The 16,204-nt window shown below is 32.5% G+C and overlaps 1 protein-coding gene across 1 annotated transcript in view; it reads right to left on the bottom strand.

Moving 5' to 3' along the window:
• The window catches only part of LOC106473051 (zinc finger CCHC domain-containing protein 8 homolog), an 18,830-nt gene extending 7,459 nt beyond the window's left edge, over positions 1–11,371 (bottom strand). The window contains exons 1-7 of the mRNA XM_013933730.2: positions 10,732–11,371; positions 7,471–7,567; positions 6,933–7,026; positions 5,829–5,926; positions 5,313–5,387; positions 2,943–3,071; positions 615–662 (exon numbers count right to left, since the gene is read on the bottom strand). Coding sequence (XP_013789184.2) covers positions 615–662; positions 2,943–3,071; positions 5,313–5,387; positions 5,829–5,926; positions 6,933–7,026; positions 7,471–7,567; positions 10,732–11,371 — 1,181 coding nt within the window. The remainder of the gene's footprint in view (positions 1–614; positions 663–2,942; positions 3,072–5,312; positions 5,388–5,828; positions 5,927–6,932; positions 7,027–7,470; positions 7,568–10,731) is intronic.
• Positions 11,372–16,204: the final 4,833 nt, after the last annotated feature.

Genomic DNA, 16,204 nt, shown 5'->3' with positions numbered 1-16,204 from the left:
GTTTTAAATTATCCACAGTATGTAAATTTTTTATTGATGTAAGCTGTGGTACCATTGTTTGGTGATATTCACTTTCTGTAACACACAACAATATAGTTTTAAATTATCCACAGATGTTAAATTTTTTATTGATGTAAGTTGTGGTACCATTGTCTGGTGGTATTCACTTTCTGATATATACACAGGATTCTTGAGTACAAGCAATCATTAAAAAGGGGATTTTGTGTTGATGCTGCTTTAGGAAACACATTATCAGTGTGAACTTTTTCTCTCCATAAGCTTAAATATTGACAGTACAGGAAGAAGGATACGTATGCACTGTTGAAGAAAACTCAAGTTTTCTCAGAATAATATCTCAAATACTGCCCTTCACAGCACACACACACACACACACACTGCTTACATCCTGAAAACTGATGTAATATTGTTTAAAGGACTTCACTTTGTAGAATAGAATAAACTTCTCACATCCTGAAAACTGATGTAATATTGTTTAAAGGAGTTCACTTTGTAGAATAGAATAAACTTCTCATGTCCTGAAAAACTGACATAATATTATCTCAAATACTTCACTTTGTAGAATAGAATAAACTTCTTACGTCCTGAAAACTGACCTAATAGTACCTGGTTTAAATTTTCTGTTCTTCTCCTCTTGGTGGTACCTAAATGTAAAAGATAATAACAATACAAACATCATACTGGCTAAGGATATCTTACATGTATATCTATAGAAAGGATATCTTAGTATATCTTACATGTATATCTATAGAAAGGATATCTTAGTATATCTTACATGTATATCTATAGAAAGGATATCTTAGTATATCTTACATGTATATCTATAGAAAGGATATCTTAGTATATCTTACATGTATATCTATAGAAAGGATATCTTAGTATATCTTACATGTATATCTATAGAAAGGTACGTATGTATAAGAATATATATACTCTTATGTATTATGAAGTATGAGTTACAACAATTGTAGTACTTACTGTAATCACATCAAACTTTCCTAGCTAGCATAAAACTATAAATGTTGTTAAAATCATAAATAATATTCAACGTTAAACTGGTACACAATTAAAAACATGTTATTTAGGCCTATCGATGGCCTTCAAAAAGTTGACGACTCTACATGTTTTGTCTTGTTCTTCACTCCTGAGGATGACGTTGTAACGTTGAAACATGTAGAGTCGTCAACTTTTTGAAGGCCATAGATAAGCCTAAATAAAATGTTTTTAATTGTGTACCAGTTTAACGTTGAATATTATTTATGATTTTAACTTTATACACAAGTGCAAATATACTGTAATTATAAATGTTGTATTTAGAAACTTTTTTGTGTGTATATTATTTGATGTACTTTCCTAAAACTCTGATGTTTATTATCAGTTTATGTTATCCACAATCAAGATCAAAGTCATTATCACATATACGCTTATTAAATACGTTCTTCAAGCAACTTGTTACTATTAACAAAAAATAAATGACATGATAAAAACTAAATCTTGCACAAAGGTGGATCATGTCAAAACTTTAATATAATTCACAGATTAGGACAGTTTTAGATTTGTAGTGCAAACTGGAGAGTTGTATTCACTGTTAAAAAAAAGGTAAATAAAACATTACCAATTACTCCAGAAAACGTAATTGGTTTAATTTAAACCGATGTTTCACCGTTACGGCTTCATCGGGGCAAACAGATAAACAAGTGTCTTGTTTGTTCCAATGAAGTCATAATGGTGAAGTGTTGGCTTAAGTTGAACTAATAGGTCATATTATATTTATCATTGTAAAAATAATTCACAGAAGTTTGGTATAAAAAGCAAATCAATATAGGATTTTAAAATTCTTCTTTAACACTGATATCTCTCTATCTATTTACATGAAAGAAGTACAGCAGCTGAACCCTTTATCATCTCCACCCGTGCATTTGCATGTTAGACATCATCTCCACCTGTATATGTACACATGTTAGACATCATCTCCACCTGTATATTTACACATGTTAGACATCATCTCCACCTGTATATTTACACATGTTAGACATCATCTCCACCTGTATATTTACACATGTTAGACATCCTCCACCTGTATATTTACACATGTTAGACATCACTCCACCTGTATATTTACACATGTTAGACATCACTCCACCTGTATATTTACACATGTTAGACATCATCTCCACCTGTATATTTACACATGTTAGACATCACTCCACCTGTATATTTACACATGTTAGACATCACTCCACCTGTATATTTACACATGTTAGACATCACTCCACCCATACATTTACGCATGCTACACATCATTTCCACCCATATATTTACGCATGCTAGACATCATCTACACCCATATATTTACGCATGCTACACATCATTTTCACACATATATTTATGCATGCTAGACATCATTTCCACACATATATTTATGCATGCTAGACATCATCTACACCCATATATTTACGCATGCTAGACATCATCTACACCTGTATATTTACGCATGCTACACATCATTTTCACACATATATTTATGCATGCTAGACATCATCTACACCCATATATTTATGCATGCTACACATCATCTACACCCATATATTTACGCATGCTACACATCATTTCACACATATATTTATGCTTGCTAGACATCATCTACACCCATATATTTACGCATGCTAGACATCATCTACACCTGTATATTTACGCATGCTACACATCATTTTCACACATATATTTATGCATGCTAGACATCATCTACACCCATATATTTACGCATGCTACACATCATTTCCACACATATATTTACACATGCTAGACATCTCCACCTGCATATTTATGTTAATTATGGTAATGGAATAAACACTTCCATGAATGATAAAAGGTTAAAGGAGATATATCTCTAGGAACACTGTGAAATCAAAACTATCACAAACCTAGCCTTAGACGTAAGTGACAATGCCATGTACTGTTTGCGATTACTTGCAATTCTCCTCTGGTCATGCTTTTCAAGACACTTGTCCAAAAGGTGGTCACCCATACAGTTGAAACATGTGACCCTTGGCCTTAGAAAGATAAAAAAAAGTTGAATTAAAACAGTCAAATTTATTCTTGACATTTATTGTAGAACTGAATCAGTCGACTTTTAGTATGTTTAAAGAAAAAAGTTTAGTTCAAGTGGTCAAGTTTATTCTTGACGTTTCCTTTTTATACGGGTTCACATAACTGAAAAGCTACAATGTAAAGAAGTAACAACAGGAGGAGAAAGTTTCGAGTTGCACTTAAATGTATGAGATCTGTGAACTTTGAGCAGGATAGAGAAAAACCGAGTTGTAAATAATGAGGTAGCTTGACTTTTGGTAGTTGTATTATGTGTAATAATTACGATGGTTCTTGTAGCTCTATTTTCTGTCAATATACCTGCCTATGACCAACGTTATGCTATGATAACAAAGGATACGAAATTGATGCTAATATTTTACATCAGTGTATTTCTCAAGTATAAGAATTAAATACATGTGACAATGTTCTCTCTAAAGCAGGTTATTGTAATTTAATAACCTAAAGTATTTGTACAGATTCATTTGGTACAAATCACCATTTGTCGTACATTTTAGAAATATTTAAACCTTTGACATCTTTTGTTATATGCGTCACGGAAATAAAGGTCAACGCAAATGCAGTTATGTCGACAGTTGGACACGTGAATCAGACTGTACCAAGAAACATTTGATAGCAACGAGTTCAGGCATTAGTGAAGCAATTGGAGAGTAGCAGTATATAATGACTAGATTATTTGGACTATAACTGGTTGGGATGTCATTAATTTTACAACAAAATGTGGAAGTAATCTTGTTCTGTGTAGATCCTGGATACTCTCCTGACCTTACATCATTTTTTACTTTTGGGGACAGATAAAAAACTTGATGTTTTATCACACATCCAAATAATCTAGAAGCCCTGATGCTGAAAACCACATCAGCTTGTGCAACGGTAACAATGCAAATGCTACAAAATATGGTTTAAAAACCTAAGCAAAAGTGTGACATTGTGTTGTGACATTAATGGTGCATACTTGAAATATCTCTAGGGGGGGGAGGGACTTAATAAACTCATGGTAGTGTTGCATCACCCAGTACAGACAAAAACGTGAACTATATTTTTCACACAACCAAGTTGAAAATGTTTGTTTGTTTTTTGAATTTCGCGCAAAGCTACACGAGGGCTATCTGCGCTAGCTGTCCCTAATTTAGCAGTGTAAGACTAGAGGGAAGGCAGCTAGTCATCACCACCCACCGCCAACTCTTGGGCTACTCTTTTACTAACGAATAGTGGGATTGACCGTCACATTATAATGCCCCCACGGCTGAAAGGGCGAGCATGTTTGGTGTGAAGGGGATTCGAACCCGCGACCCTCAGATTACGAGTCGAGTGCCCTAACCACCTGGCTGTTGAAAATGAAAGAAAGTGTTAATTCTGTTCTGTTTCAGCCAGTTTTAATATAGTTCTAGAAACCAATTTGTTAAAGTTGTACTTTATTTATTACTACTGCAAGTAACTGTCATTCAATAAAGTTTACCTAAATAAAAACAACATAAAATAGTTTAGTTCTATGAATTAGAACATTGAATTTTTGTATAAATATATTATTTTTAAGGAAAATATGTTGAAAATCACATTTTTGTTACTGATGATATGTTTCCACCTGAGAAAGATGTAGTTAAACTTTTTTTTTAAAGTTCTAATGTAATTTTGAACACATTAAATCTGGTCAAGACAAATTGTTAAATTGAGTCTAACGTGTTACTTCCTGTAGCACTGTCCAACAAGGAGGTTATCTAGTGTTTCAAGGGATAGTTCTATTTTACCCTGCGTATGCAGGGCTCCTGGATTCTTGTAATCATATCCGTAATTGGTCAGCTGCATAAAACAGCATGGATTGCGAGAATAGTTTTTCCAATTTCAGGAAGATTGGCTTCTGTTCTGAAAGGGGTTAAGATGCACCGCGTATTCGTGTAGGTCCATTATTGTATGCACCAATCATGCACTGTCATATTTTAAGTTTTCCTTTTAGGTGTATTTTATTTTTATCTTTTTCAACCTAGAAAACATACAATGTAAAATAAATAACACTAAGTCATGTTTGTTGTGCCTATTTGTTTCTTCTCTTCTGTACTTGTTATCAAGCTAATACTTCTTCCAATCAAATCTTTAGACCTCATTACGTGGGAAGGGGTAGTTTACGTGTGTTTAACAATTTTCCTACATTTGTTATATCAAAACAAAAGACTGAATGAAATAACTACCGAAATTTTTCCAGCTTTTGAGGCTTTTCTTCTGGTGACTTGTCTTGCATGATCTCTTCATAATCTTTATCGTAGCTACATGCATCTTTCTTAAAGAAAACTCCTTTATGGTTTAATTTCTAGTTAAATTGATAAGTTTAAACAATCTTCAGTATAATGCTGACGGAAATCTAGGGTTTTAGCTAGGAACAATGTGGAAATATCTTACAATATTTAGACATTTAATAGAAACAAATCAAAATATTTAAGTTTCAATGAACAGTATAAATATTTGTTGTTATTAGAATTTAAACACGCGTAGCTCCTTCAAATAAGGCTGCCACAATCTTTCTTTACTACAATTTCACTTTCTGTAAGAAGTTGTAAACCCGTGCGAATATACAACAAATAAGATCATGGTGTAGGTTTAGGTTACACCTACAATGTTTACGATTTCCCAGCTTCGTTAATTGTTTACTGTAACAATCTTGAAAGATCGTTTAATGCAGTGTCAAACACACAAACTGAAAAAGATACACAGGAATTTTTTCTGGTTTTCCACATGAAGTGTGACTATTGGTGTGCTGGATGGTGTCAACGTAAAAATCCTGGAAGAACTGGAGATGTTCACCTTCCTAAAAAGTTAATTCCATGAAATGAACTTACATTTATGAGCACTTTTCAAGTCTAGTGGTTTACAAGGTAAGTTAAAACATATTTTCTTTATATTAACGATTATTGAACATAAAATAATTTGATATAAAAATACAGAGAAATGTACTAGTGCATATTAAACTCTTACTCCAAAATTAATTCATAATTGGTCACTTCCCATATTACTGATGTTTCTCATGTTACACAACATGTGCAACACATCCTTTTTACTCCAAAATTAATTCATAATTGGTCACTTCCCATATTACTGATGTTTCTCATGTTACACAACATGTGCAACACATCCTTTACTCCAAAATTAATTCATAATTGGTCACTTCCCATATTACTGATGTTTCTCATGTTACACAACATGTGCAACACATCCTTTAACAAGAAAATAATTACACATGAAAATCATGCTATATCTTTTTACACTCAGTTTGTCTGATCAACTGGTGGTTAATATTTTCATTATTCATTTTGTACTAGAGATTAAAGATTGTTCATTTACTATTTAATTCAGATGTTTGTTTCAGGTAGTATGATCACTAGTTTTATTTTTTTAAGGTTTTGATATTGGATCTGGTATTAACAAAGATTTTTTTATTACAGTACCTTATTGTACAGACGACAAGGTGTTTCTAGGAAAACAGTATTTTTGCACACAGAAGTTTGTGGGTAAACAGATATAAAAAGTATCCTTTCAATAATGTCCAGCTATGTGACAAAAATCAGGAGTATAGAGGTTCTTTCCCTTCAGGCCTTTGGCTTTTAAGTAGTGTAAACTAACATTCTTACAAGTAGTTAAGCCTTTTGTTAAGTTTCAACTTAGCAAGTTCTTTATCACAAATATTAATAGTTTACATGCGTGTAACAAGTACTGAGTAAATGAACAAGTCAATACACAGTTTTCATATGTACGATCGGCTTTTCTGTACCAACATTACCTATTAGGCTTTATTAACCGTTATGTACAACACTTACTGTATCTTTTCTTTCATCGTCATTTTCAACCATTGTTAGATCCTCCCCAGCCAACAACTCTTTCAGAAACTCTTCTACTTTCATTTGATACTTTCTGAGAATAAAAATAAACTTTATTATCTACTTTATTTACTAATGACTGATTAAGCAGTCAAACAAAATGTATTTCATAAAGACATGCTACGATACCAGTAAAATACACAGCTTCGTAAAATAAACTTGGCAGGTTTTGAAAGTTAAAAGCTTTACAAAAATTTCATGCGTATAATTATTTGAAAAGTTACAAGATTATTCCTCCTGCAAAACAGACGTTATAATCATCTAAGATCAAACTTTTATTCAACATAGGATTGTCTACTGGCTGAAAATATTATAAAACCATTTCCATGTTTGAACATAAGCCTATAAGTTATACTACTTAACTATTCTGTTTGGAAAAAAATATTGAAAAATTAAATAAAATATTTACTATTAAATGCAATAAGCTTTAATATCATTCAAGCTCATAAAAAAAGACTTATTTTCAATGGCTACTCACTTTGCTAGTCTTTTATTTTTGAAAGTCACAGTGATCAAAGGTCCATTCGAAGAACCTTCTTTGCTTGTTTTAACCTGATGAAGGTCTTGTTTTAACCTTGAATATGGCTAATGTTAAGGAGGGTTAACACAGCTAAATGTACGTAAATCTTAAATTATCATCATTCAATCCACCAGATGGCATTACATACAAAAATAATAAAGGTTATTACAATAATAAATCCGTCGTAATCAGTTTAGAAAATTTTAGGCTTAGCAACTGTTTAAGTTTCTACGTAAAATACATCTTGTGCAACACTATTATACTTGTTAATATAAAAATAAAAAAAAAGTGGACAATGTTATACTAACGACAGCAAACTGGAATTTATCAAAACATGTTAGGCCTGTGAAAATAAACCTTAATAATTTTAATTCATCCACTATAATGTTGTCCCCCACTTTTTTTTGTTTTATATCAATTTGAGCATGAAGTAGATTTTTTGTTCAAGTAAACTATAACTGATAAATTAAAAACATAAATTTGTTTTTTTTTTATTTCACACAAAGCTACCTTAGGACTATCTGTATTGGCTATCCTTAATTTTGAAGTGATGTACTAGAGAGAAGCCAGTTAGTGAATATAACACCACCTTCTGTCAATTCTTTGGCTACTCTTTATCAACAAATAATGGGATGGACAGTCACATTATAATCCCAACATGACTGAAAGGACAAGCATGTTCAATGGCAGGATTCAAACCTGCAACCCACAGATTGTGAGCCAGGTGCCTTAACCAACAAAACACAAGAAAAAAAAAGTTTCATATTTAGAAACATTCCACTCATAAAGAATTTGCATTCCAAGTTACTCATAAAATGGTGAAATGTTGACCATTTCCATAATAAATATGCTTCCTCGCTAAAACAAAAAATAGTTTCCACAAGTTGTAACTAAATACTAACAATTACAAATGTGGATAGCAGATTTTATATACATATTCATAACTTATTAAATGCACAAATTAAAAGCTTATTCCTTTAAATAAATGCAGGTATGGATCAATGTGAGGATATCTAGAATATCTACTGTTCTATATTCACGGGAGCATTAATGGATAAAATATCCATCCAAAGAAATAAATAAAAAATGCTAAATAACTTAAAAAAATATCCCCCCCAAAAATTGGTTTTTAGAATTACATTTCTTTAGTTTCGGTAAAGATTTAATAAATATGTACTGATATTACATTAGCTTTAATAACTTCAAAGGGTTTTAGTTACATTTCAGGAGCTGAGCATCAAGTTGTCAGACTGGAAGTTTAAAGGATACATCATAAGATATATATTCATGCTGGAAGTTTAAAGCATGCATTGTAAGAGATTTATTCAGGCTGGAAGTTTAAAGCATACATTATAAGAGATATATTCAGGCTGGAAGTTTAAAGCATACATTATAAGATATATATTCAGGCTGGAAGTTTAAAGCATACATTATAAGAGATATATTCAGGCTGGAAGTTTAAAGCATACATTATAAGATATATATTCAGGCTGGAAGTTTAAAGCATACATTATAAGAGATATATTCATGCTGGAAGTTTAAAGCATACATTGTAAGAGATATATTCAGGCTGGAAGTTTAGAGCATGCACTGTAAGAGACTTATTCAGGCTGGAAGTTTGGAGTAAATATTGTAGGATATTTATTGGAACACAGAAATCATTTCGAGCAAATTGGAAAAATGAAAACATTTTAATTTATTTTATTTTCTGCAGAAGTGTCACATGATCTGAGTTTCTGCCGGTGATTTGCACACAAATTTACACAACACAAATATCATGATACATAATAAAATCACCACAAATATTATTATAGCTTTTATAGGAACAGCAAATTTTTGTAAAATTAATGATTTTACACAGCAAACTAAAGAATAAAATGATATGAAATAAGTAAAAACTAGTTACTTGTATCTAATTAAAGAATCGTCACCTCAAATTGTGAAAGTATCTTTTACTTCCTTTTAATTCTTTCTTGCTTGACATTACTAACAGCACTGCATGACCATTTAGGTAACTTAACCTAGATATTTTAGTAAAAAATTAATGTAAACAATAAACAGTAGAATGAAGTACAATAAAAATAACAGAGGAGAAATAATGTTGGAGTTTCCAGAATCTGCCTCAATGATGTCACTCTGACAGAACAACTCCAATACAGCCCAAGCATATTGGTTTTTCTTGAAAGAAGATGCACTGAATCATTGCTAGATTGTAGAAGAACAAAATATTAATTGATTCTGTGATCCACTACAATTACTCATGCATATAATGGGAAGTTAGCAAACCAAAAACACAATAAGTACGATGCTGTAAAATTACTTTACGTATAGGGAATATGCTACACAAGTTTTGCAGCTTTTACACTAAAAAAACAAACAATGAGAGCCAAAGTTATTTTTAGTTAAAATGTAGGAGAATCAATTTATAAAAGACAAGTTAAAATGACAATATTAGTGATCAGATTGGACTAGAAAATACAACTGATATTTTTGAAGATGTATTACAGTCATTATACTTTAACATTGAGAAACCTTCATAAAAAAAAAGTACTTACATGTTAGAAATGATCAAGGAAGATACTTCACATAAAAACATTCATGAACATTATTATATAAATTTCTACCCTACAATGACAGCTTTATTTTATCCTATAATGAGTTTACTTTTATTCACTGCTTCAGTAATTTAAAAAGAGTTTCAACTATCTCATCATTAGTGTATACAGACTAACAGTTACTAGACCATCATTGAGCTAACTCGCAGCCAACTGAAATGCTTTGTATTTACTGTGACAGTTTTGTTGATTCCATCTGAAAATGATTGGATCACTCGAATACTGTTTTAGGAGGTTACACATGACAAAAAATTTAATATGTATTACACCATTAAAGAGTTATTGTCTATATCAACGTGTCTTGCTATAAAGAAACATCAGTCATAAATTATCTCTGCAACAATTATAACAATTGTAAATTTTCACACCCTACTCCATTCATACATTTCATGTAATTATGTATAATAATATTAATATTATATTACATAGTTTAAAGATACCACAAGAGGTGTGACATATGTTATCCTACAGAATCAAATGTCAAATGGTAAGCTTTAAGCATCTCACTGTTATTGTCAGACTAATGATAAACCAACTCAAATTCTTAAAACAATAAAATATGCCACAAACGACAATGAACATATGAGCTTAATTAAATGGATATTTTCTCTTCGATTTCGATGGAGCTTAGAAACCTTTCTGTGGTGGAACGATTTACTGGTAGATATATCATCTGATACTGAGTTTGTAGATCTTGGTATTACAGACAAATTACCGCCCATCTTGGAGGAAATACTGGAATCATATGTATGTTGATTATATATTTTTTGCTTTTCTTCATTATCTGGTGTAGCAATATTATCCCGTGCTTGGGTGATTTCAAGTTCTACGTCATCAGATTCCGCACTTTCAAGAGAGTCAACAATAATTAATTGGTCATTAGACAAAAGGCTTTTAAAATTGTCGTTATCTTTCTCACACCATCTAATTTCCTCCTCATTTCTAATAGTAATACCATTATCATTATTAACGTTACTCGTACTTGTACTACTACTACAAGCACTAGTAGTAGTGCTATTACTATTAGTATTACTGTTACTATTACTATTAGTTACGACACTGTTACCATCTAAATAATCCTCGACAAAATGTTTTTTAGACCTCTTTCTACTAGTTTTTCTGTCAGATTTATGCATATCAGACAACATATCTGAAGATCCTTTGTTTGTCTTTGTCAGAGAAGTGCATTCAAAAACGACAAATAACTCATCATCATTAGTTACATCTTCTTCGGTATTCGCCATTTTTAAATACTACGAATATTACTATATACTAAAGGTGCCACTACTGAGACAAATAAGGGACCGTTGTATCAATTACTTATTCAAATAGAACCCTTCATCTACCGGTTCAAACATAATTTATGATATTTTTTTATTAAACACAAGACATGACGCAGAATAACCGAATCCAGAAAAATATATTTATTTATGGGGAAGTAGTTAACTTTCTAACAATCAGCCTCTTCGTCGTTCGTGGGTGTTTGAATTCTGAACTTACTCATTTTAGTTTAGAAATGAAAATTTCACAATTAATTCATACCAGTTTGTTCAATGCTTCTCAGTTCATTATAGCCCCCTCCCCTCTCCCCATTGGCTTAGCGGTATGTCTGTTCACAAACAAACAGTTAATTATAGAGAAATTAAAGAATGAATGACAAACAAAAAAGTTGGTATATAAATAGCACATTGAAATGGAAAACATATAAATAACCGAACATATACAGTGATACAAGTTGTTAAAAAACTTAATAACTAAAAAATTAGCGTTAATAAATATAACAGGACTGTCAGACAATTATTTGACCATTAAGATAAAGTAAATTGAAAATAAAATTATCAAATGGAAATGTTTGCTGAATTTTATTCAGATATACTGAGCTAACTGGACCCGGTATGGCCTGGCAGCTAGGGTGCTCGGTTCGCAATCTGCGAGATGGGATCGAAACCTGTTCCCGATCATGTTCGCTCTTTTAGCTATGGGGCGTTATAATGTGACTGTTAGTCGCACTATTCGCTTGTCTAAAGTAACCCAAGAGTTGGCAGGGGCTGATGTTGACTAACTGCTTTCCCTCTGGACTATAAATTCAAAATTAGAGACGTCTAGCGCAGATAGCCCTCGAGTAGATTTGTGCAAGATTCAACAAAACAAAATAAGCAACATGGGAAAAAAACGCGTCACTAAATATATTATTTTAGGAGTTTCTGATTAGAGTAAAAACAAATAAACATCAAACCATCAAGATATACACAAATCAACTTTCATCCATTTTAAAGTAAATAGTTCATAATGACAGTATTGCGGTGTTAAAAACACAATAAGTAAAATACTGTCATGTTGATGTATCACCAGAAAGTTAGGGCTAGATTCAGGTTTAAAGAATGTTAGAGCATTCGACTCGCAATCTGCGGGTTCTAAACCCGTCATCGAGCATGCTCGATCTTTTAGTTGTGGGGGCGTTATAATGTGTTGGCCAATCTAAGAGTTGGCGGTGGGTGTTGACTAACTACCTTTCCTGTAGTTTAACTTTTGTTTATTTGTTGTTAAGCATAAAGCTACACTATGGGTTACCTGTACTATGCCCACCACGGGTATTGTAGTACAATTTTTAGCATTATAAACCTGTCCCCTAGTAGAGCAGTGGTAAGTCTTCGGACTTACAACGCTAAAACCAGCAGTTCAATTCCCTTCGGTAGAAACAGCAGATAGCCCGTTGTGGCTTTACTATAACAAAAACACACACACACACACATTATAAACCCTCAAACATACCGCTAAGCCACTAGGGGGTGGCTCTAAACAATTACGTAAAAATATGTTGTTGTTTTTTAGAAACAACAACAAGATAGAAATAAAAATAACTGTGTTGCCGTATCAAGCTTTGTTTAGCTAAAAATATAACAGAACTGAATATTTCAATTTGAGTTTAATCTTTTAGTTAAGATAAAATAAAGACAAAAATAACATGACTTACTCAATTACGCTCCCCGTTAGTAATTTCACCTCCTTACAACAGTGAGATCGTGGGTTCAATTCCTCACGGTAAACATAGTTCAGGTATCCCATTGTGTAGGTTTGCGCAACAACGACTATTCCATTCAGAGAACATTTTCAACGCTGAATTAGCAGTTATTATTACAGTTTCTCTTTTATAAAATTGATATTGAATTATAACATTCCAGTTTGCTTAATTTTACAAAACTTTTATCTCTAACAGAATTGATTAAGATCAGTGCTTGACACTGGGCAGGATGACATCCCATTTCTTCACAGGAGGGCCCCAAAACGTTATGTTTTAGTAGACTTGAAACCACCCCAGTACTTTTATAGCTACCTAGGACTAGCCAAATATCTTACCTCCTCTTTCTTCTCCATTTTGTACCAGTACGAGCGGCGAGATGCGACACAAAGGACAACGAAACAAAGCGCAATGCACAGAATAACACAAGATTTTTTCCATTCCCACTTTCTGTAAGCATTCTAATTCGTTAATCCACCGCTATGAACGCTAGTCACGAGCGTAAGCTTCTCGGAAGGAAAGGTTTAATAGACTATGCAATGGGACTGGGGAGAGAAACTACAAATCTTTTTCTTAAAATGTCGTTTAAGTGCAAGGCAGGAATGAGACAAAGTAATACACACAGATGGAACAAATGAACCCTCTCACTACAGGCTTGGTCGATGTGACCGAATTCGTAACCACAAAGTAACGACCTGAGTTTTCATACTATAACTTTTAATGTGGTATGTGTATCTTTACAAAAATTTCAGTAAACGTTACAAGTCTTTTATACACAAAAAATACGATTTTTTAAATTAAGTATTTATACCAAAACTTTTCCCATGAATATATGGAGTAAAAGTGTTGATTGCTCCGAGTGCTAAATGATTTTCATGTTAAGATTTAAAAAATTAGTCTTAAAACTGTCAAATTTTACTTAAAATCTAAAAACCCTTAAACAAATATCAAATGCTGTTATTTTCCGGAAAGTTTCATAATTCTTCTATTATTTTCTCTACCCCTAACAATATACTCCTACAGTCAATTTGACCGATCTTGTAACCCCCATAAAAAAAGCAGAAAAAAATGAAATAAATCTAAATTACCCTTTTTTCTTTCTAGAATGGCCGCAAGTTGTAACGTTGTTTATCCTAAATAACTTAAAGTTCGCAACAGTATAGATCTGTTTATACTTAATTTTATTGTCTTATTGCCCTTTGAACCGTATTTAACTAATAATCCTGCCACACAAGTTGTAAATCACTCGGCGAACGTGCAGCTCATGTTACCATATCGAATTACGTAACGCAATTTGAAACAAAGGATAAACTGGCTTGGATTTACGCTCAGGATGAGTAGGTTTCGCGGCATCCTATCGACAGTCAATGTGAGGGTTGAATCTGTGCCTGTGAATAAACCATGCCATTAAGTCTCGCGTTCATTAACATGAGCGGGAAACAACCACCTACACGTTGAATAAATTTTTTGTCCTGCCACTATAGTAAAAACGTGTGTGATTATACGATTATTATAAATTTAGTTAGTATACTATAAAACTTCAGAGTCTGTTTCAGGCTGACATATGTTGATCTATTGTAAAATTTTATGCAAATCAATTGGGTTCTCTTTTCTTTCAAATTCACAAACCAATCAGCTACTTCTTTTTCTCCACTTCAAACACGAGATGAATAAAACATATTGTCGAATTTGAGACAAAGAAAATAAATGTGTATTCACACTTTTTGCTGACAGAAAATATAGGTTTGACAATGAGGAAGGAAAAGAATTAGGAAATTATGTACTTGCAAAAATCAAAATATAACGCAAAACAACAATGGAAATATTATCTGTTTTATGATTACTGACTAGTTTTTCATATTTAATCTATTTAATTCATTTTGAACTTAAGAGGAGGGAGGAATGATATTTTTAATTATAGACTGGTAATTGCTTGCATTGTAAGAAATAGCACTGTTTACTGCTTGGATCCCGTACCATTGCCTAATGAATAGAGTAATTTATCTGCACCTTTTACTGATAAAGGTTGGTAAAACGTTTGCCAATATTTTAGTAATTAAACTTCTCACAAGACCAAAATATGTCCAAGTACGAAAAGCCGTGCGAAGCCTAATGTTTAGCGCTTTGGATTACGAATCGAAGGTTCCAGTCGTGATGTCACTGAATATTATTTGCAGTATCTACACCTTGAGTACATTATAAAAATGATAGTTAATATCGTTATTCTGTCCAAAAAGCCAGACAGAATCATTGTAGTAATGGGTGGTTCTGGCTGGCTGCCTTCCCTTTGGTCAATAGTTCAAATCTAAAAATGACTATACTTATACTCAAGGGGTCCGTGATCTGACCTCCAGAGGGCCAGTGGTAAGTCTGAGGGCTTCTACCACTAAAAACCGGGTTTAAATACATTCATTGTGGGCTCATCACAGATAGCCCATTGTGTAGCTTTGTGCTTAACAACAAACAAAGTCTCTGAACTGCATTTTTAGCTCACGTGCGTATATGGTGGAGTTTAGGTCCAAATTTCCAGTGCCATTCCAAGTCTGAAAGGCAGCTTGTTGAAGTAATCGGGAGAAGACTCCATTCGAGGACTGTTTCGGAGTCACTTATGAATACAATAATCTTTTGAACCAATTAGTAATTATTATAAAAATAGTGACTCCTTTTCTTTAAATATTTATTTGAAGGTAGTTTGTTGTATCACAATTATCTTCCATCCTTATACAAAAAACAAAAACTGTTTTTCTACAAAAATTGTACTGCAAATTGTAATAAATTATTTGCACGTTTTTTTTTCTCCCGACCCAACTATTGTGTGTGTTTATAAAAGTTATTTTCTTAGTCAAATTTTTATTGATTAGAACTAACCATACTTTAATTTGGAATTTAATAGCAAATTATTTTTCGAAAATTTTTGTCGACGAAATTTTATATTTAAATGTTTGAAAAATGTAGCAAACAAAAACTGAGTAACATGAGATTGCACCAACCAGCTACATATAAGCTAAATTCTAGTAACATGTTGTGTTCTGAGGTGAACTAATGATGCATGATATAA

The sequence above is a fragment of the Limulus polyphemus genome, unplaced genomic scaffold (assembly GCF_000517525.1).
Source record: "Limulus polyphemus unplaced genomic scaffold, Limulus_polyphemus-2.1.2 Scaffold5847, whole genome shotgun sequence".
NCBI classification, from domain to species: domain Eukaryota; kingdom Metazoa; phylum Arthropoda; class Merostomata; order Xiphosura; family Limulidae; genus Limulus; species Limulus polyphemus.
Note: the sequence above shows the minus strand (reverse complement) of the source record. Positions and strands in the feature narration are given on the sequence as shown.